At 37.7% G+C, this 23,207-nt stretch overlaps 4 protein-coding genes across 4 annotated transcripts; 2 read left to right on the plus strand and 2 right to left on the minus strand.

Annotated features, from left to right (window-relative positions):
- Window positions 1–5: 5 nt before the first annotated feature.
- On the minus strand, window positions 6–3,398 carry cdab (cytidine deaminase b). The gene is made up of 4 exons (XM_082156607.1): window positions 3,109–3,398; window positions 589–700; window positions 386–443; window positions 6–293 (listed from the first exon to the last, which is right to left on the minus strand). Exons 1-4 carry the CDS (start codon window positions 3,278–3,280, stop codon window positions 156–158), a joined length of 480 nt encoding a protein of 159 aa, XP_082012733.1. The 5' UTR covers window positions 3,281–3,398; the 3' UTR covers window positions 6–155.
- A 212-nt stretch (window positions 3,399–3,610) lies between these two features.
- Window positions 3,611–7,785, minus strand: LOC309488330 (trypsin-3). The gene is made up of 5 exons (XM_082156552.1): window positions 7,585–7,785; window positions 7,258–7,408; window positions 6,983–7,124; window positions 4,240–4,494; window positions 3,611–4,119 (listed from the first exon to the last, which is right to left on the minus strand). The coding sequence occupies exons 1-5, from the start codon at window positions 7,634–7,636 to the stop codon at window positions 3,964–3,966; spliced, it is 756 nt and encodes a 251-aa protein (XP_082012678.1). The 5' UTR covers window positions 7,637–7,785; the 3' UTR covers window positions 3,611–3,963.
- A 2,328-nt stretch (window positions 7,786–10,113) lies between these two features.
- On the plus strand, window positions 10,114–15,429 carry LOC309488328 (trypsin). The gene is made up of 5 exons (XM_082156550.1): window positions 10,114–10,545; window positions 11,720–11,879; window positions 12,281–12,422; window positions 14,782–15,048; window positions 15,131–15,429. Exons 1-5 carry the CDS (start codon window positions 10,497–10,499, stop codon window positions 15,323–15,325), a joined length of 813 nt encoding a protein of 270 aa, XP_082012676.1. The 5' UTR covers window positions 10,114–10,496; the 3' UTR covers window positions 15,326–15,429.
- A 3,967-nt stretch (window positions 15,430–19,396) lies between these two features.
- On the plus strand, window positions 19,397–21,214 carry camk2n1a (calcium/calmodulin dependent protein kinase II inhibitor 1a). Its single transcript, XM_082155642.1, has 2 exons — window positions 19,397–19,936; window positions 20,227–21,214. Exons 1-2 carry the CDS (start codon window positions 19,768–19,770, stop codon window positions 20,289–20,291), a joined length of 234 nt encoding a protein of 77 aa, XP_082011768.1. The 5' UTR covers window positions 19,397–19,767; the 3' UTR covers window positions 20,292–21,214.
- Window positions 21,215–23,207: the final 1,993 nt, after the last annotated feature.

The following is a 23,207-nucleotide window of genomic DNA, read 5'->3' on the forward strand; positions in this document are numbered from 1 at the left end:
TAGACTCGTATTTGTAACTCTATTGACTCTGTATTTATTGAAAAATAATAATAATTTGAAACTTTAAAGTATATAAATTATACATTCAACACATTATTAAACACCATTAATCCTCTTTCTAACTACACAGTAAAACTCTGAGGTACAAAGACTCTTCAAAACTCATTCCGAATGTTCACTTTCTTCATTATTAAGTCGTCTGGACCGAAAGACGCAGGCAGCAGTTCCTCAACGGTCATCTCCACGAAGGAACCGTCAGGTTTGGTCAAATACACGTCCCAGTTAGCACCAAACTGTATGTGAAAACAAAAAATAACATGTTTAATGAAACCTGAGTATGCTGCGTGTTTAATTAATGTGAAATACTGTGGTAAATGACACTTGCCTCCCTCATAAACTGCCTACAGCCTCCACAGGGGGAAATGAAGTGCTCGCACAAATCACTGAAAGAGCAGAAGACACTTACACTGATGCTGTATTATACTAAGAGAGCCATCTTCCAAATATGGAGCTAGTTCAAATGGTAACAGATGTTATAGTGCTTATATACAGCCACTAGAGGGCCTGTTGAATACAGTAGATGTTTACCTCGCAATAGCAATGGCTTTGAAATCCCTGTAGCCCTCAGATACAGCTTTAGAGATGGCAGTTCTCTCAGCACAGATTCCCAAGTTGAAGCATGCGTTTTCCACATTACAGCCTGATGTTGAGCAATAATGAAAACATCATGATTCATTTCGGTTTTTAGTAACATACAGTGGCCCCTGTGTAAAATTGTATGAATCAAAGGCCTGGGTTCACAGACAGGGCTTAGATTAAGACCTTAGTTCAATTAGGACATTTAAAGGAATAGTTCACTTAAAAATGAAAATTCTGTCATCATTTACTCAACCTCAAGTTGTTTCAAACCTGTATGAGTTTCTTCTGCTGAACACAAAGGAAGATATTTTGACAGATGTAAAAAAAAAAACTGTTTGTTTACTGACATTCTTCAAAATATCTTCCTTTGTGTTCAGCAGAAGAAAGAAAGTCATACAGGTTTGAAACAACTTGAGGTTGAGTAAATGATGACGGAATTTTCATTTTTAAGTGAACTGTTCCTTTAAGTAGCTTTTTTAAATGTGCCTTAGAAAAAAAATGAAGATGTGTCAGAGCAAGTTGCTTTCAGTACAAACAGTGCAAACATGCATTTTAGTCTTGGACTATAGGCTTAAACCTCGTCTGTGAAACTGGGCATGGTGTCCAAATATGTTACATCACACTGTAAACACACATGGGGTACATCTCGAACTCTTGTTTTGTACAGTTTTATTTCTATTGGCTGGTCAGAAGGGGGCCTGTCAGGTCAGGGGTCAACGTTTCTATCTACTTTCTGTTATGACAAAACTGTCCTTACTGCAGTGACTAACACATGGTCACTGAATAACACTGAGTGCTGTTTCACAGCAGATCAAGGCTGTGACAGTTGAACTGAGAGAGCAGTGATCAACTGTACTTAATCGAATCATTAGTTAGCGATAGCATTAGCTGTTTAGACCAACAGGGACATGTATGCTTAATAATTGTGCACTGGATTTGATATTAGGTTACAGTGGGGCTAAAGGTGCACAGAGGTCAAAGGTGCATTTTATTTTATTTTCCTCAACCACTAGATGGCAAAAAAAATTGTAAAAAAAAAATTGCCGTAGCACTTTCCACAAAACATTTGCTTTTTGAGATGCACTAGTTGATTCTGCGCTAATCTGATCTAATATTTGATGTTTTTTTATGTTATAAATTTAAGTAGCAAATGAGAATCGCTAAAATTATTGAATATATTTTGAGACAAAGGTCTTGTTAATGATTTTTAGTTTTGTTCAAGCTAATTAAACAAAGAAACAGTTTTCAATAATGGAAGAATATGCAAAAGTATGATATTTGGGTAAAAGGCACAATAATTAACATAATTAATAGCTGGCTGACATTTCCATTTGTTTAGATTTTTCCACACTTTTGATTCAGATGGTAAATCTCATGAGTTAAGTTGCGTGTCCACCTTATAGAGATAATCACCATATTTATAATGAAACCATCATATTAAAAAATATGATATTAATCATATCATAGAATAAAATATATATTTTTGCTTCTACTGTAAATCTATATTCAATGATTATGGTATCTCATTCAATGCTTTCATAATCTTTACTTTTTAAAATAATAATTTTGTTTCTGTATTTAAAAAATAAATTTGTTGACATTTCCATGACAGTAACAAAAATGAATTATTTTATCCAAATAAACAGAAAATAGTACGAACTTTGCTAATGTTCGCAAACATTTATTCAAAACAATAATGTGATTGTTTTGAATAAGTATTAACATATTATTTTAGCTTTAGTATTTGTATCAATATCAATATATAGCCTGCCTTATACATTTATAAGATTTTTAAACAAAATAAACCACTTTTATGCTTTATTTTCACACAAAACCTGTTGCTCACCTCATATTATTTCCAAAAAGTTTAGCAAGCGAGTGCAAAGTTTCCCGGGAAAAAGCAAAACATTTTGAGAGCGAACACAAAGTCTCTTCAGGGATTGAGAGAGAATGCAAAAAAGCATTGAAATTCTCCCCATCTCATTTTTCCCCATATTTGTGCCCTTTCACTGCCTAAAAACCATCTGAAAACGTATGCATTATGTATAATTTCACCTGCATATTATCCTCCACCAAGAAAATTTTTTTTCCATTATAATGTAGGCTACAAAACAATGGGTCTAGCAACAAGATAAACACTGCAACATTGGTGATAGTGTTATAATAGTGTCCTTTTATAATGCATTCCTCTAATGCAGCTCTTCTTTACTACAATCAATAACTGAGATGCAAGACGGTGAAAACTAGAAAATATCTGACTGCTGAATGTCACATGGACCAATCAAATTTGAGAGCTGGGTAATATTGACTAAATCATTAGTATTAAGTGTAATTCACGTGCCAGTGTAACCTGCCAATAGCCATCCTTCTGTTGGCATGTAATGGTAAAAAAATACACAAACTGGCCCTGCTGAAATGGTCTGATATTTGTACACCTTAATAACTTTTACAATTCAGGCATTCCCTCACCTGTGAAAATCGTCCCGTCGTGTGTCAGGAGCGCCGCCCCGACTCGAAACTTGCTGTAGGGGCAGTAGGCAAACTTCGTGGCCTCTAAGGACTTCCGAATCAACTCTTTTATCCCCAACAAGTTCCCATTCAACCCATTAACAAGCTCATGTCGCATCTTTTGGTCTCCCATGTTGCTATGCTGTGTGTGTAGAGTCTCTCTGTGGCTCAACAGACTTGACTGTGAATTAGTTTTTCTAGATCTGACATCCAATCCCCTTTCCCCAGATTTCCCACCTCCCCGATGTTCTGTGTTTGATGTGTGTGATACTGTCATGCTGAAAGGTTATGTAATTTCCAGTCAGAGTGACAGCGACCTTTTTTCGTAGCCACACCAAAACAGTGAGGATGAGGTATAAAGGTCACTGCCCAATAATACACTGACATTCCCAATGGAATTACGATGAAAAAGCATTCGCTTTTCACAACAGACTGCTGGAGATAAATAGGCCAACAGGGATAGTAGGCTGGGAAAATACTTGATTTATTTAGTTTATGGTCTCCTGCCTTGAAATAAAATTAAAAAGAGTTTAAATCAAGATAACCATTTAAGTTTGTTGGAATTTGATTTGGTGCCAATACAATCATGAATTTAACCACAAATGAAAGTCTGATATCCAAAACCCGTTCTATTAAATGTTTCTTGTTTGTTTGTTTTTCATTCATACATTTTAACTCCTCGTTTGAAAACGTAAAAGAATAAAACAACTTTTAATGATGGTATACATCTTATCTAATAGACATTGACCGGCGTACTCAGTATGCCGAGTCTTTTTGATGGTGTGGCAGTTCAACAACCTGTGGAAAAATAACATTCTAGCTGTTGTCATTTTCGATTATCCATTTGATCCAGGAGACGTAGTTGCGGACTTTGGTGTAGACTCCTGGGAAATAAGGGTTGGCACAGCTGATGCCCCAGGACACGATCCCCTCAAAATACCCATTACAGATGAGAGGCCCGCCAGAGTCGCCCTGCAGCCAAACACAGCACGATGTCACCACAGATCACACAGTGTTAAGCATTATACCATGCTGTTTGTTTTAGCAAAAATGTATTTGGTATGCACATTGTCCTCTCTCTCAGAGATTCACCTGGCAGGAGTCTTTGCCGCCCAGCGGGGAGCCGGCGCACACCATGTTGTCTGTGATTCTGTAGTAGTAGTAGTATTGACACTGAGGGATGATCTGGACGTCCACAGCACGCAGGACGGGGGACAGGTAATAACTGTAGACCTGAGTGACGCCCCAGCCGCTGACTATGCATATTGTGCCCCCTGGTATAGGAGCGAGTGAGGTTGGCATCACGGCTGGCTGAACGTTGGCATTGAGCTCTGCGGGCTTCTCCAGCTGGTGCACAGTTCCAAAAATGAAAGAAAATTTTAATATTACAAATTTCATATGTAACACCTATAAACATATAACTGCTTTCATCCAGATTCATTAATCCCCACTGTTACAAGGAGCGTTTTAGGAAGTCTTTTTTTCCAACCGCAATCAGATTATACAACCAGCATTATAAAAGATGATAGATTATATTCTAGGATTACTTGGTTGTATATAATCATAATGCTTTGCGAAATTGATATTGGAGAATAAGTCTTGTTGCTGTTGTGAATGTTGTTTAAGTTCTTAAAGTCTCCTCCAGCACACCCTCCCAACAATTCTTTCACAATTTGAGCCTGATGAATCTTGACATTGTCATCCTATGGCCATGATGTGCGTTTCTACATGGTTGTTTAAGAAATTAAAAGCTACACACTCCATCATTTAGGGTTAGATGAACTGTTGCCAATCATATAACATGCTAGAAACATAATAATCACTGCAATAATGATCAAATCATAGACTCTTAAGCATTTGCTTATTTAAATCCAAACAAAGTGTGTGTGTGTGTGTGTGTGTGTGTGTGTGTGTGTGTGTGTGTGTGTGTGTGTGTGTGTGTGTGTGTGTGTGTGTGTGTGTGTGTGTGTGTGTGTGTGTGTGTGTGTGTGTGTGTGTGTGTGTGTGTGTGTGTGTGTGTGTGTGTGTGTGTGTGTGTGTGTGTGTGTGTGTGTGTGTGTGTGTGTGTGTGTGTGTGTGTGTGTGTGTGTGTGTGTGTGTGTATAGTTGTAATCTAAATGATTCAACCCCCATTGCAAATCAGGTTTATTGGCAAAATTTACCAGCTGTTTGCTATGAACAAATAAAGCAAAAGTAATTGAAATAGCTCAACATTCTGTCTAATTCTGGCACACTGTACATTTAATTATGTATTATTAGTGTGCATTGTCCCTGTTAAATAAACCTGAAATAAAAATTTCCCCAAATTCAACTGAAATGACTTCCACAGTCTCAAAATTATTCAACCCCCTGAATAGAATCCCTCACAACAGCACAAATCTGCAAGACAGGTGTTGTCTCAAGCACACCTGATGCAACTAATCAAGGGCTCCATTAGTTGCACCAGGTGTGCTTAAGCTAGAACACATGAAATATCTGAACTGACTAGGTTTGTTGAGTGCCACGTTTGACTGCATGTTAGAAATTTGGCTAACATGAAAAAGTCAAAAGAATGGTCCAAAAGGTTAAGAGAAGATGTCATCACAAACAAGTGATGTTTGTGCCCTTCACAAACAAGGAACAGGATACAAAAAGATAGTGAAGGCACTAAATGTTCCTAGAACATTGGACGTTGGAAGCATAGTTCACAAGTTCAAAGTTAAAGGAACACTACCTGGACGGGGCAGAAAAATAAAGCTATCAACGGCTGCAACCAGATTTCTGAGAAGGCAGGTTCAGAAAAACCCTTGAGTGACTGCAAAAGACCTGCAGCAAGACTTGGTGGAAACAGGCACTGAGGTTTCAGCTGCACTGTAAGGCGCATACTAAACGCATGCCATCTCTCCAAGACGTACACCACTACTGACCCAGAAGAACAAGAAAAGTGCTCAAAATCGTATAAATAAGCCACAGAAGTTTTGGGATTCTGTTCTGTGGAGCGATGAAACAAAACTTCGGGCGTATGGATCAGTGGTATGTCTGGAGGTAGAAGAAGAATGAAGCATGTGCTGAAATGAACACTCTGTCTACAGTTCAGCATGGTGGTCCTCATGATGCTCTGCGGCTGCTTTGCATCCTCTGGCCCTGGAAACCTGCAGCGTGTGGAAGCCAAGATGGATTCACTGAAGTATCAGGAAATCCTAGGAGAAAACGTCATGCCGTCAGTGAGGAAGCTGAAGCTTGTTGGACCTTCCAACAGGACAATGATCTCAAGAATACCTAAAATTCCATCAAGGCTTGGTTGCAGAAGAAATCCTGGAAGAGTCTACAGTGGCCATCACAGTCACCTGACTTGAACCCCATAGAAAACCTCTGGTAGAATTTGAAGAAGGTGGTCAAACCAAGAATATTACTGAACTGGAGGCCATTTCTCATGAAAATTCCTCAGAAATGCTGCCAGAAGTTGGTGTCTGGTAATGCATCTCATTTGCAGAAGGTCATGACAGCAAAAGGTGTACTACTAAGTATTAAAGATACTTGCCATCAAGGGGTTGAATCATTTTGTGACTGCAGAAGTCATTAAAAGTTGCATTTTCAGTTGAATTTGGGGAAACCACTTAAAACGTGTTTTGTTGAGCTATTTGAAAGACTTTTGTTTGATTTGTTCATTGCAAACAGTTGAAATTTGATTTTGCCAATAAACCTGTTTTGCAACTGAGTTGAATAATTTTGAATAATAAAAAAAAAAAATTATATATCAACCCATATATAACAACCCAAACCAATGACTAGGATAAACAGACTTATTAACATAGATGCAATATATATATATTTTTTTTATGCTTAATGAACTTACTTTCAAGAGCATAATGTCACTATCAAATGTCCTGTAATTGTACATGTAATACACCAGGACTCTGGACACATTGAACATCTGCTCAAAGCCCTCTTTTTTGGAGAGGTCATGTTCACTCAAAACCACTTTGATTAAATAGCTCCTGCGAACAGATCAGACAGCAGAACCCAACAATATTACATCAGTAAACGTCAGTACAGTTAGTGTGAGGAGTTGTAGATATACTGTAGCATGTTTAGTTCCTTGTCAAGGTGAATTGTGATTGAAATACTCACGGTCTCCAGCAGTGGGCAGCAGTCACCACCCACTGCGGGTGTATGAGTGTTCCTCCGCAGTAATGATAGTTGTTGTACTGGACAGAGGCCTGGTACTTTATGGAATAGGGCTCAACCTCCTGTCCTCCAATGATTCTCTGCTGCAGTGAGCCTGTGAATGAGGAGAATAATGATAAAGTCAGACCTCATATGTGCTAGATAAACACTAAATGCCAGCGGCCTGTGCTCACCAACGTCTTTCAATAATGTATGCACAGAAAGCAACATCACGTTACACATGCATTAGATGAGACCGCAGTGAGTTGCTCAGGAAATGCAGTGCATTACCGTGAAGCGTCAAGGTGATGAGGAGCAAGGGGTATTCAAGGCATTTCTTCATGTTTGAGGGGTCTAGAACAGAGGGTGTTTAGAGGTCGGAAAACAAAAGGAGCACAATGCAGCTGTTGTATGGGAAAACAGCATCACGTTTTACATAATACATCAAATATTGAAATACTGTCAAAGCATATGTCAAACAAACAGGTTACCCTGCTGGAAAAAAAAAGTTAAAAGTAAAAGGTTTAGTTCAGCTGGTTTCAACTGGTTTAGCTGGTCCCTCAGCCTGGCTCAGGTGTGGTTTAGCTGGTTTAACTAAATGTTTTTAATAATTAATAAACAATTATTAAAATTGATATGATAATATTGAAAAATATGATATTATGATAACATATGATAAAATATGATAACAATTGTCATCAATCAATCATCATTTTAAAATGTCTTAATATGACATTATGTGTGATGTACACTTCTCTTATTAAGCAAAGATGCATTAAATTGATCAAAAGCGATAGTAAAGACATTTATAATGTTACAAAAGATTTCTATTTCAAATAAATGCTGTTCTTTTGAACTTTCCATTCATCAAAGTTTTAACATTGATAATGATAATAATAAATGTTTCTTGAGCAGCAAATCATCATATTAGAATGATCATGTGACACTGAAGACTGGAGTTATGATTCTGAAAATTGACAGGAATGAATTACAATTGAAAATATATTAAAATGGAAAACAGTTCAATTGTGATAATATTTCATTATTATTTCTGTTTTTACTGTAGTTTTAACTAAATAAATGCAGCCTTGGTAAGCAATGGAGATTTCTTAAGCAGAAAAGACTTCAAATTTATTTTATTACCAACCCCAAACTTTTGAATGGTATATAATATATGACGTTATATGTATGATATTTATGACGTTTCTTAGCTAAAACAGAAATGGACATAAAAACTCACCCTGAGCATCGAAAGTTCAATCCTGAGCAGCTAAATCCCACTAACTTCCTTCCGCACTACCTAACGTGAATATTATCTTTGCTTTTATAGTGTAACCACATCTGTCCCTTAGGCTTTATGGTCTTATTTGTACACTAACTCTACTCAAGAACAAAAACGATAACACGCAGGAACCAAAAGCTCAGTATCTACGATCGCCTCCTCTTGTTTGATGCTATCGTGTCTAAGACCGTGCTTTTGAATCAAACACATTGTGCTGCTCTCTAAGGGGAAAGCAAATATCTATAGACTCTCTCATTTGACAAAATGGTTTGTCAGAGAATAGAATATCAGGTGACGGCAAAATTGGGTGAAAAAGGCAATAGGGTGGTGTTAAACAAAGCATCTGCAACGAGGTCTTTCCACTATCCCTTGACTGTGTAAATGCACATCTGTATCCTCATGGGAGAAGCTCCACCTAGAAGAATGAGTTTGCCATCTATCTGAAGTCCCTCCTTGGATGTAATGAAAATGTGTTCTGATAGTGCATCATGGGATTTGATCAGAACATATGTTGATTTCTCTCCTCACATTGTTTAAAAATCAAATGAGATACCAAATATGAAATTCTTATAAGTGCTGCATTCTCTTTTATTGTGTGTAACTCATATTTTGTTCAGCCAGAACAATGTTATTGTTATTCTCTTTCCATTGAGATGGGTAGTTACAAAAGCATGGTGTGTATTTCTGAAACAAAATGCTTTTGTGAGGGACGCAGGGTAGGCAAATGTGCACGGCATCCTAAATAAAATCGGATGGACAACATGTTATGGAGTTGCTGGAAGAGAGGACAAGGAGGTTTACATTTTAGGTGTGGTCACAGTAGCAACATTTTGAAGGCAAAAAAGGTCCGTTGTCTGTTGTCAATAGTATAGCGATGTGTGAAGCGCAGCTTTAGGGAAATTTGAACCCTAAAATACGCATGTGCATGACGTCATCGTCTTCAGATATTCGCGTTTCTGTTGTTTACACGGAGACCGTTTTCAAAAACGTGCACTTTGAAACCCATTTTCAGGCACCCAAAACGCCGTTGTCGTGTAAACGAATGGCCAAAACGCATAACAAGTTGTACGTTTTTAGTTGAAAATGGTGTTGTGTAAACAACCCTTAGTTTTTCTTGTTTGACCGGCCTGTTTTATTTCATTGTCTGTTTCATGGTCGCTCTCCCGCTGCTCGTTTCTTTGATTGGTTTGGTTTTGTATATATTGAGCTTCTTTTCTGCCAGTCTTTTTTCTGTCTTTTTTTAGTTGTTTTTTCTGTTCATGTTTTTCTATCTCATCTCTGCATCAGTCAACTGTGGCACACGCTGTATTTTACTTTACTTTTGCAAAGGTCCCTTTAGGGGCTCCGTACTAACTTGCTCCAACCAAAGTGACTGAAACGCTTCCCAACTCACAAACTTTAATAGTGCAAGGATTTAAAACGGCAGAACTGATGACAAATGATAAGAGAATGTTATTTTCCTTTAGTGTGGATGCTAATATTCAATATTATTGTTATAGTTATCTTTATAATTAGGCTTTTAGAAGTTCTTATTTGAGACCTATAGGATTGGTTTTATGTTATAATAGAAATTACATTAGCAACACATTAGCATTTTTAACAAGGGTCTGACTAATTATCACATAGAGAGTTGGGGAGATTAAGCAGACATGTTAGATCTTAATACATGTCCATTACTCTCAAGCGGTCCACTGAGTACACATTATGTGTTATGAGAAGGTCAGAGAGGGCATCACTGCTGAAAGCCCAACTTGTTTCCTTGAATCAAACAATGTTTGATTCATAGTTCCCCATGAAAACTGAAATCAGAACTTGAGAAACCTGAGGAACAGTGTTGATGTGATGTCCTCACCCTATGTGGAGGGGTTTGGTAGATATAGTGTAGCCGACGGTCAGTACCGCTTCACGTGCTCCGTTATCCATGGCCATGCTGCTCTTCCTGGTGCTGTTGAAATTCGTCCCAGCCAACTGTAAGTACTGAACACTATCAGGAGCTCACCTTCTTCTTCTTGCCTGCAGATTTAGCTTTCTAACAAGGCAATAAAATGACTCTTCCAGTATTTAAGCTTAACTTTTACTCAGTATTTGGGTCGATAACATGATGTAAGTATTTGCTTGGAATCAAATACACCTTTGATATGATAAGCATGTTTATATGCTTTCTGAATTAAATTTCAGTTTGATACAGGGGCATTGAGTAAAAAAATGCCAGGATTATAGAACTGTCCTAATATCACAACAAAAAGGGTCTCACTAAATCATGTGATTTTTGAAAGGAAAAAAGAGTAGTTTGGAATAATCTTTTTTTAATATTTCCTTAAAAAAAACTGCTTATTAGTATTTTACATATACTTTTGTAATAGTGGAGGATCACTGAAGACGAGTAATGATGCTGAAAATTCAGCTTTGCATCAAAGGAATAAATTACATTTTAAAATTGAAAATATTTTCACAATATTACAGTTTTTACTATATTTTTGATCAGATAAATGCAGCCTTGGTGATCATAAGAGACTTCTTTCAAAAAAACGAATTTATATGACTGAGTGGCAAGGTCAACAAGTCTCTTAAAATATCAGATCATTTTACCTTTTTAAATATTAAGGTCAAACATCTTATATTTTAAGATACATATTTAAATACGACTCTAAATTATTACATTATTATCCACTCACGTGTTTAAGAAAATAGTTAATTACATCACATGACATCATTAGAGTCATTACATTTCACCTTTTTTTGAAAACGGTATAACATTTTTCAAAATCTTTATTTTTATTTTTATCATGGACATTCTTATTTTTCAATGAAATTACCCATTTGATATGCATTGATCATGCACCTTATCAAATACTGACTGTATGAATCAATCATATCATAAACCAACATTAGACGACATATCAATAATCAAATGAATTTCAGGCTGTATATTCTTTTCGACTTTATAGAATATCAAGCCTTGTATCCTTTCTTGGAAAGAAACTTGACCTTTATTTAACAGGGATACTCAGGGTGTCAAGCTTGATTTTGTCAGCTGTCAATTTGAACTCATTGTAAATGAGATTAGAGTTTTATTTCATTGCCCTTTCACTGTCACCTTGAGAGTTCGGAGCTATTTTAAATCTTTGTTTTATTGTTTTCCAGGTCTGGACTTTGTTCAGGGGCGCATTGTTGGCGGATATACCCCCTCGCCAAATTCAATCAAATACATAGTGTCGTTACAGAGCTCGAAAGGGCAGCACTTCTGTGGCGGATCTCTGGTCCACAAGTACTGGGTGCTTACAGCTGCCCATTGCAATATTGGGTGCGTGATTTTTAACTTTTATTTAAACAGATTCTCTGTCTAAACAAGCTTGTTATGAGACTTACAGGGTGTGTTAGCAGCAGAGCTGATGGCCAAGTCCGTGTGTGAGTCGAGAGGCAGAGTAAAGCAGACATGCGGTAACCTTGACCCGTCATCACCGTGTGGTAGTTAATGAATGCTGGCTTATCTGCCGCTTGGCATGGCTGAGCCCGCTAACAGGGACAAATACTGTCATTCAACTCATGTCCTCTGCAAAGAGTATCAAGAAATCAGATACCAAGCATATGTCTGGGATCTGGAAAGCTCTTTCTTTATATACAGTATTTACATTGTTTTGTAGTTCTGCGGTGGTGTTAGAATATCATTCAGAGGCTTGCGACTGTATTTGTGCTTGTCTTTAGGATGGATCGGATGATGTTGGTGGCTGGAGACTATACTCTGGGTGTTTATGAGGGGACAGAGCAATACTCCAAGCCTCTGTCGCTCATCACACACCCGCTGTACAACAGGAGCACCAATAATGCAGATATTATGCTCATAAAGGTATGCTCTTTGGCTACATCACTCTTAAGTGAGTGAGTGTATAACTATAAGAGAGTTGAGTTACTTGACACTGTCAAATGAGAACAAAACTTGAACTGAATCAAATTTGCTTTGTAATGGACAATTTTTACAACATCGACACTGTTATTGAACTGGATTGAATCAAATTATACTGACTAGAGGTAATAACGATTTGATTATGTTTACATTATTCATTCGATTATTTTCCTGTTTATTACTGTGAAGCTGCTTTGGAACAATATGTATTATATAAAGCGCTTTATAAATGAAGGTGACTTGACTTGAATCAGATTGGTCAATTATGGCAATTACAAAAATGTGACCCTGGATGACAAAACCAGTCACATGGGTAAATTCTTTGAAATTGAGATTTATACATCATATGAAAGCTGAATGAATAAGCTTTCCATTGATGTATGGTTTGTTAGTTATAGGAAAATATTTGGCAGATATAAAACTATTTGAAAATCTGGAATCTGAGGGTGCAAAAAAAAATCGGAACATTGAGAAAATCGCCTTTAAAGTTGTGCATTTATGTTCACGATTGTGCTGCATTCACTCACAAAAATAAATGTTTTATATATTTACGGTAGGAAATTTACAAAATATCTTCATGGAATATGATCTTTACTTAATAGCCTAATGATTTTTGGCATAAAATAAAAATTAATAATTTTGACCCATATGTATTGTTGGCTATTGCCACAAATATACCCATGCGACTTGTAATCCAGGGTCACATATTATTTATATGCTTGTAAATATTTTATTTTATATTAAATAGAGACAGTCTAACATAGTCAGACCATAAAGAAACAACATAGGGAAAACCATTAAAAGGGAAAAACTAAATAAACACATTAAAATGGTCAATCAGTCAGAATCAAGTATTCAACAACACCATATCAATTATTCAACAGTTAGTTCTGGTCCTTGAATGTGGTTATGTGGCTTTCCACAAGTGCTCGTTTGAGTCCAACAGCGCTGGAACAGTTTGTTACACTCCTGTCTGAGTTTGCATGTTCCAGTCACACTGCAGCAGGGCCATAAGTGGCGTCGTTGAGTCATTGACTGAGGTTAAGTGTGAAACTGCAGAGTCTCTGAGTGCTTATTTAAAATAACTAAATGTGACCATTAAAAAAGTGTGTTTATACTATAAATGTGTGTAGTATGAATGAGATCTGGACGTACTACAACTGTCATGTGATCTACCAGCATCAGCTGTGTCGCTTAACTGTCATTCACAAATCATCTCAATAGCCTCATGGGATATAAAGTGTCCATCAGATGTGCATTTCATAATCTTGCCAAAAGCAGTAGGTCAGTCTAGGCACTTTTCCACTACTGTTTTATTAACACTGTGAATTCAGACCTAAACTTCTTTTTTCACATATTGATTTGTTGACATTGACCTGATTGGTTGTAAGGTAGTGACGTCAGAAACACCAGAGATTTCAAACCGTGTTTTTGAGACTGTCTTTGGTTCACTGCAGTTTTAAGGAGAAAATACTCAGCAATGGTGTCGACTTATGAATTTGCACATGGTTTGTCTTAAAGCATATTAAAAACACCACATAGACATATAAACAAAATTAAAAGCTTGATTTCCACCAGAGAGGGGGACCTTAACCAATTTGTTCAAAATAACAGATTCACTATTGCTGTGTTGTGCGCAAATGCTGTATATTCTGCTGTAACGTTCTTTAGAAAGATATTCTTTGACAGGTCAAAAATAGATAAACAACTGGCAATTTTTCACACTTACATGCAATCAGATTTGATATGATAACGAATGCATATTTGGGGTGCTGTCCGAGGGGACAGTTTGGGCCCAAACCCAGAGTACTGCCCCCATCCTAGGATAGGAAAACTGTCATGGGAAAACTGCAAAACTGTAATGGGACAGAGGTGAGGGACGGCTATACATACAGGTCTCTTCTCGTGCTGATTGGATGACCTGAACATGCTCCTCCTGAACTTCATTTAATGTCGAGTTCTTGTTTAATGAAGCTTTTTAATGAACAAAGTTCAATATTAACATAACTAGTCACCAGGTCACCTTTTATATGCATTTACATTTATGCATTTGGCAGACGCTTTTATCCAAAGCGACTTACATTGCGTTATCCTATACATTTATACATAGGTATGTGCAATCCCCTGGGATCGAACCCACAACCTTGCGTTGTTAACGCAATGCTCTTACCACTGAGCTACAGGAAAGCTATGAAGATAAAGATATGCTTTGTAATAAATGGTATAACAGTTTGATGATGCAAGTTGTGCTTTCATACCAGCCCTGATCTGTAAATCTGTCTCTGGACGCTGGTTCTTTCAGCTCAGTGCGCCTATAGAGCTGAACAGGTATGTGTCGCTCGCCCCACTCCCCAAACAGAACACAGGGCTGCTGGCGGGCCGGATGTGCCGGGTCTCTGGATGGGGCTCCACGAGTCACAGCGGAGGACTGAACCCTCTCACCCTGCGTACGGTCAAGCTCCCCATCGTCTCCACCTCCAAGTGCAACAGCAGCGACTCCTTCAGCGGAAACATCACAGCAAGCATGATCTGCGCCGGCTCCAGAGCGGGAGGGAAAGATGCATGTAAGGTACTGTGATAACAACCAGCTCACATCCTTCACTATCCACCATTCAAGGCTTTACAGGGATGTTGGGATTGTGATGTTCCAGGGGGATTCCGGAGGGCCGCTGGTGTGTGATGGGCGGGTCTACGGCCTGGTCTCCTGGGGAAACGGCTGTGGAGATCCAAGGTTTCCAGGCGTGTACACGGCCGTGTCCCGCTTCCGCAGGTGGATTGACCAGACCATATACAGCCCATACTCACGGTGCCTGAAGTCCGTTGGTCTTTTCAGCAGGGAAGACTAAACTTCTGTGTGTTTCCATTCATGCAATGTGCAAAACAATATTCTTTAACTATGGGCACCTTCATCCTTGTGGACTTTTTTGAAAATAAAGTCTCCTAAAACATGCATTTCACATTCTCACTGGGTTATTTAATTTGTTCAATGCTTTTTTTTTGCTTTTTTTTGGGCTTTTTTTCATGAACATTTCCACTACATCTCAAATGATGTATTGTGTTGAACAGCATTCTGTGGTGGAAATGATGGATGGAAATATATTTTACAAATTTTCAAATAATGATTAATATTTTGTCTAGCTGAAACCTAATTTTAGCATTCATGTATCCTTAATACCTGTATAGTTTTTGCATAATTTGACAAAATAACAGCTTGCTTGGAAATGATGAACAATAGAAATACACAGTTTATAAATGGTAATTATCTTGGTTTTTCTTTCTTTATTTGGGGTAAAATTGTTTGTTGAGGTGGAAATGCTGAAAGAGCTTTTTTTCACTGTTTGTTCAGATCATCATAGTTTAAACTATAATAATTAATATTTTTTATGATAGATTTACATTATTCTAATATTGAAAGATTGTAGGGCTGGGACAAGAGTAAAATAAACTAAATTGAAAAAATGAATGAAAGCGTAGTAAAACTACTCTAGGTTTTAATCCAGCCTTCATATATAGCTAACTTTTGATAACAAACGTTCCCTGGGACTCTCTACCGTTCAAAAATTAATATTTTTAATCAGCAAGGAAACATTCAAATGCATCAAAAGTGACAGTACAGACATTTATAATGTTTATTTATACATTTTATTTAAATTTATAATGAAAAGATTTCTATTTCAAATAATTGAACTATATTCATCAAAGAATCCAGAATAAAAAGTGTCACGGTTTCTGCAAAAGTATGAAGCAGCACAACTGATAATAATCAGAAATGTTTCTTTATTATATTCATTATATTAGAATGATTTCTGAAGGATCATGTGACACTGAAGACTGATGCAGAAAATTCAGCTTTGCATCACAGGAATAAATTACATTTTAAAATAGTTTGAAATGCAAAAGAGTTCTTTTAAATTGTAATAATATTTAACAATATTACTGTTTTACTGTCTTTTTGATCAAACATGGTGCCTTAGTGAGCATAAGAGACTTTTTTCAAAAACATTTTTCAAAAATATACCAACCCCAAACTTTTAAATGGTAGTAGTTGAAAAGTACTAATAAATGGAAGCGAATGGATCTAAATGTGAAGGCCTCTTATGCTTACAAACTCTGAAATAGTGTGATGTAGGATCCCTTTCCTATCATTATGTGGGACAATTGCAAAAAACTTTATGTTGTGAATCTGAAGACTTATCAGTACATTTTAATATCAGTTAGTCCCCCTTTAAAATGCTTATTTGCATGGGAATAATTCCAAAAGATTTCACCAAAGGATATTAAATGCAGAAAAATTGCCATTTGTTAAACTCAAATGATGTGAATGGAAGCTATAAAAGGATTTGACGTTGCACTGTACATGTAACAAAGGATGTTTGCACATTTAATAGGAATGGGTGTGTCCACAATTACTCTTCTCTGGAGGAGGCTTTAGTTCCAGAAGCTTTTGGTTTCACTGCACACGACACCACATGTAAGATGATCTCTCCATGACAGGCCCCATGTGAACTACACACAATCATCCACAGCAGTTTATGTGTACCATATGAATACTCAGTTTCATAATAATACCTTTTATATGTATCCGGGGCATCATTTATTACATTATTAAAAACAATAGCTAACATGGAGCGTAAAGTTTAAACCAACCAACGATAAGGTCATTTGGGAAGAATGACGTTTTAGAGGGGGCTGCTAACGTGTGTATCTGATGGATCTCTGAATAGTGTTTCATGGGAAATAAAGTGCAGAACAGCACGTTCCCACAGGGAAAGCATTGTGAATGAATATGCCACGGAAAAATGAGCAAATATTAAAGAACAAGGAGTAATTTTGCGTGCCAGGCTCCATTTACTAAAATATTCAGCATGTGCAGAACTTGTGAATGATGTGATAATTACGACATTGTCCTATAAGTTGACCAGGATTCGTTTTATTATGTGAAATGAACCATAATATATTTAGGGTATATGGTTGCAATGTTGGGGGGGGGGGGGGGGGGGGGGTAATTCCAGTCATTCACTTTAGACATTCTGCTGACTATTTGCAACTCCATGTCAACTTATTTTCCTAACCCTGACACTTACTAATACTCTGAGAGTAGTTGCAAAGTTACTTATAGTTATGGAATATTGCCGTATTTATTATAAATGATTTATCCGTAAACATCTTTATTTTATTTATTTTTTAATTTACACTTGTAATCTTTAATCAAAATAACTTCCCCTCCGTCTTGCAGCAACATCTCCTCTCTGATGATGTGTTTACTGGCGTGAGGGCGGGGCAACCTGTCACTCACGAGATTCACCAATAGCAAACCACAACCATCCAATCAATTCCTGATGGACAATATCAAGCCCCGCCCTACATTTGCTCTTGTTCCAGAAGCTGTTTCACTCGGATACGTCACAATAGTGAAGAAAAGACTAGCACAACTTCCGATTCATACCAGCTTTAAAAGGGAATATGAAATGCAGCCTCTATCTTTTGATATTGACATCAGAGACTGCGATTCCAGTCACGCTCAGTTGAGAAGCTGTAGTCCATCAACACATCATTTCCAAGCACAAACTAAGCCTGTCTTCTTCATCTTTCCTCTCAATATTGAACTGTCTGAAGCCTTAGCGTTCAAACGACATCTCTGGAAAGAAATAGGCTGGTTTTTAGCAAACCAAGACTGAACTGTGTTCACCATTTCAGCTATTCAGATCAGACAGAACAGAACAAAATGGCCTCTCATTCACAGATGGGAGGAAGCAGTGCATCTCGCTTCTATGCATGGATATTTCTGCAGTGACGGCTCAGTCCTGGAAAGGTTATGACTATGCCCAGTGCAGAAGATTATGCTCTCAAAATCTTGGACAGAGGAACAAACCCCCTCAGCTCATATCCAAATTGTGCCAGTATGACTTCAACATCATTCCAGCATCTGATATTACAAAATGAAAACCTATGCACAGAGACATCCCATATTGCTTTCTCTTGTGATTCACAGGCATGTTTTAATATCATATTCTGTTTGCTCAGGCTTTGACTGAAAAGCATGTAATAATGATGAAATCACCAAGTAAAGAACAGGCTCAGAACATTTCGGCTCTTTCTACAACTAAGATATGAAGTCTTACAAAATGTAGATGCCATTTTGGAAGCAGATTAAAAGTGCGAAACACCTTGAATCAGGCCTAGCTCTGATTTGTTCTCTTTCTGACTCCTGATAAGTTTCACGAAAAGGTCTTTAAAATTTCACATTGAAGCTAAAGAGCATGATAGATAGATAGATAGATAGATAGATAGATAGATAGATAGATAGATAGATAGATAGATAGATAGATAGATAGATAGATAGATAGATAGATAGATAGAAGTCCCTGGATTTCTTTCCAAATCTTGGTGGTTCTTGACTTTATTCTGAGGGAGTTTTTTTGTCCAGGATATATTATGTTCTTGTTTTTAGCAATTTCGTCATTCTGTTCTATACTATTCAAAATGGAAAAATATTTTGTCAGTATATATGGCTTAACCAACATCCATGATGTCATTTTGTTACCAAGCATAAAACATAGGCCTATGTGTCAAGGTTAATATATCACACATTTTGAAAACATTTTAGGCTACTTGGGACACATATGTTTGAAAACTTTTTAATGATTTTTTTATTCAAGGTGAGAGTTATTTTATTGTTAGCCTACACAACGTTTTTAGAGTCATTAAAGCAGCAATTTTGTAAAGAATTATATAACCGTTTTCTCAAAATATATGAAATCAACATAAGAAATACAAGGGTTATGTGTTTAATATGTTGCCAATGTGCTTTAAACTAGAATTAAATATTAAAAGATCCTCTCGGATATATGTATTTGCAAATGACAAGTGGAAGCATCTTGTTCCATGGACAAATAGCTTGGAAATTTCCCAAGATTAATATTGGCGATGGCTGCAATGAAAGAGCTGGAGAGGAAGCCCGCGCCTCAGTGACGTTCATTCTCCATCAGGGATCTTTGTTTTGCATCGCTTCCCAATTTGCATTTGTTTCTCAGGTTTTCCATACGACGCTCCAGCCGCCGAAAAGCCCCGAGTGCGCAAAGGCGCATTCCAGCGTTGGGAAATTTGGAATAGTTAAAGCGGGCGCGAGCTGACAGAAGGAAATTACATGCGTTCGCCCCGCGTCCCAGACAACCAGTCGCGGAGACACGTGCCATAGAGGTAAACAGCTGAAAGATTCGCTCGACAAAATTCACCTCGCGCTATCGATTCAGAAGAAGATACAGTAGCCACGGTTAGTTCATACAGCATGTCGGATGTATTACCGTATAGCGAGGACAAAATGACTCATTATGGCAACGATGGGGACGAGGAACACCTTTCCTTCACCTGCCGCCTCCAAGACACCAACAACTTTTTCGGTGGCAACCAGAATAAACGACCACCAAAGCTCGGGCAGATCGGGAGAAGCAAAAGAGGTAACGCACAAAGTCTTTGTTTATTACACAAACAGATGATGCCAAATGCAATGTTGCGCTTGCCGATTATGCCTTTACTCACGGCATGATCAAGTGTCAAATGCTTAAACGCTCTGTTTGATGCTTCGGTTTTTGGATTCTGATACAGTGATGTATTGCGCCATTTCTGTTGTATTAAAATTCATGGCAACATGGAATCTCCGTCTTTGTGCCAGTGCATAGCGTGAGACAATAGCTGATCTGTGAGTTGGTCTCTCATCATCAACCCTTGTGTCTCTGTTCATTAACAGTCATTGAAGAAGAAAACGATGGCCAGGCACTGGACAAGAGCACAGAGAAATCCTCGTCGGCGTGAACGGACCCAAAGACTCCTAACCTCTCTGATGTGTATATCCAAAGACATTGTGAAGAGGCTCTCTCTCCCATCTGGCGACAAGCACTCCACACATTCTCCTTTCCCTAACTCCATTGTCCAGGGTTTACAGTGTGACGGGGCAGCGGACTGAACCGGCGGTCCGGAAGAATGGCCCAGGGGGGCTTGAAGGAATACTGTGTTTTCCAAACTATACTCCGAGATATGTGCAATGACAGGGTTCGGTCTCATTAAAGAGACTGGGCTCTACTTTTTTTTTCATTCTTTTTTTTATTCTAATGAAGCAATTTGATAGACTGAGCAAACGTTACCATTAACATCAAACCAGTATCTTCCCGCTTAACCCAGTAGCCTACTGGTGGTGTTAATGGTATACTAGCAATGTCCACCTTTTCTTCCACAGTGGACCTCCAAAGAGGTTTCACTATGTATGTAAAAAAACAAAACAAAGCTATTTATTAAATCTTTGGATACATATTTTGCAGTGTTGAAGGTTGAGCAAACGTTTTATATAGTAGACCGATGACGAGAAGTGACTTTTGCTTTGGATAAATGTTTTGTATGTAGCTTAACTGTGATTCTCGTGATCTGCTTCGTTTCATTTCATTCGTTTGATGTTCGGATTCAATCTGGAATGTCAGTTTAAAGACAGTAACCTTATAATCTTAAAGTATATTTACTGTAGATGTGCCAAATTATCCTGAGAGAAACATATATTTCTGTGCTTTCTTCACAGGTATATTAATATTGGGTGGTTATGTTTACAGGGCTCTTTCATACTTGTGATGTATTCTAGTCATGCATGACGAACCTCAAGACCTTAAGAACGTCTTCTTGAATATAACGTATTTATCTCACAGAACATTTCTACGGAATATCTGTTATAATAAAGATTTTGAGAAACATTCAAAGAGAACGTTTTTTTTTCTCTCTCCCCCTGACACATCTCTAATGCTCGGCTGAAATCTGTGCGTGTGCACAAATCCAGGGGACGTGACATTTCCGCCTCTGCCACAAGCTTTCAATGATTCATGGTTTGGGATTAGCATTGTCAAAGCGCACCATCTAAAATCCAGTCCGCTGAGATCAGGAGGAATCACGTGGCGTGTCAGAGCAAATATTATCTGCAAACTGTATGAGTGAGTTTCCCAGAGCTTCTCCTGCCAGTCTGGAGGTAAAACGCTGGCTGGATGGGCTGCCATGGCAACAGATTCACCTCCCATGAAATTTCCATTGTGTCCACCAGGGAAACCACAGCAGAGGATCTGACAATGAATATTCAATCCACATGTTTGGCTGCATTCGCAAGTAATATTGTATGCTGTGGCATGTCACACTTTTATTTGTCCTTGTTACATGTAGTTACTGTAGTAATAACGGTAACACCTCATTTTACAGTCCCGTTCCCCATGTACATACTACTTATTAATAACTGGGTAATAATAACTAGGTACTAACCCTGAACCTACCCCTAAACCTAACCTTAACCCATGTAGTTACTTTATATTAACCAGTTCTTTCTTAGGTAAGAACACTGCAAGTGCGCATACTGTAAAATAAAGTGCAGCCATAATAAATATAAATTATGCATAATTACATGTAACTAACCCTAAACCAAACCCCAAACCTAACCCTATAGTAAGTATTATTATTACTCAGTACTTAAATGCATAATTACACCATAACACAGACACCTATAAAATAAAGTCTAACCTTAGTAGCCTATCCCTGTACTAATGCACTATAGTAACCTTGATACAAGTGCCTTTTACCTATTTAGCACTATGCCAAAATTATAAACCAGCCTAAAAGGCATAAACGAGGACACTCGTACCAGTTGGAGATAGAGACATTTCCTAAAAAGCAAAGAGCAGTCTGAGGTTCTTCTATGAATTTGTGTGTTCAGATTGTGACATCATCATGCGTTTTAAAAATGTCACGAGCACCAGGGAACACCATCTCATCTCAGCTGAATAACGTTAGCTCATGCCAGAAGGCGTTATGCAATGCACAAGGGAGGCCGGCACAGTGTGGTGGCAAAGTCTGCCTGGTCCTGTGTTTGGTAGAGACATGCAAATAATCTGGCGCCTGCTGATTTGCATTTGGCTTCTATGTTTTGCTTTGGTTTCAGCGGGGGCTCCGGGTTTGGGTTTCATGGGAGCGAAGACAATATGACTCGAACATTTTCAAACGGATGCCTGCAGAGGGCTACATGATCAGAACAGGGAAATTTTGTGGTGAGATTGGAAATGAACTACAGAAGGTTTCTGGAGAGACTTGGTTGCTGTAATTAGTCTAGTATGAAAATCACTATTTGGAATGTTTGTTTTGCTGACGTAGTTTATTCAGAGGCTGATATAGACTTTCTCGTTTGTTTTCATGCTAATGGAGGTACTTCATTTACCTTGTTTGTTATCCGTTGCCATAATGCTGTCTGACCAGTGCTAATCAGTCAGTATCTAACCACCCAAAAAAGCCATTATTTTAAACACTACAGTCAAAGTCCTCAAAATAATTTAATAAAACAATAATTTAACTAATTTGGAAACAAGAAAATGAATAAATAATTAAATAAGTGAATAATTACACGTACATTTACATTATATACTGAAGGAGTGGATTCTGGAATCCACTGCTGCTTCAATGTATATCTAATGAGTGATTATAATCAAGGTAGTAATCAATATATATTTCCTTCTAAATATCAAATGAGTTTAATGACTTTGCTAGGCTTATGAGATTTTACTTTGTTATAGAAGTTACCATTGTGATTATTGAAATGTTCTTTCATGTATTCTTTAATGTCTGTATGAAATATCTGTTCAGTGACTGCGGGTCTAGCCCATGCTAGGAATACAGCAACAGTGCTTGCTTAATTAGCCCAACTTCCAGAAATGA

This window comes from Leuciscus leuciscus (genome assembly GCF_965113295.1).
Source record: "Leuciscus leuciscus genome assembly, chromosome: 23".
Taxonomy (NCBI): Eukaryota; Metazoa; Chordata; class Actinopteri; order Cypriniformes; family Leuciscidae; genus Leuciscus; species Leuciscus leuciscus.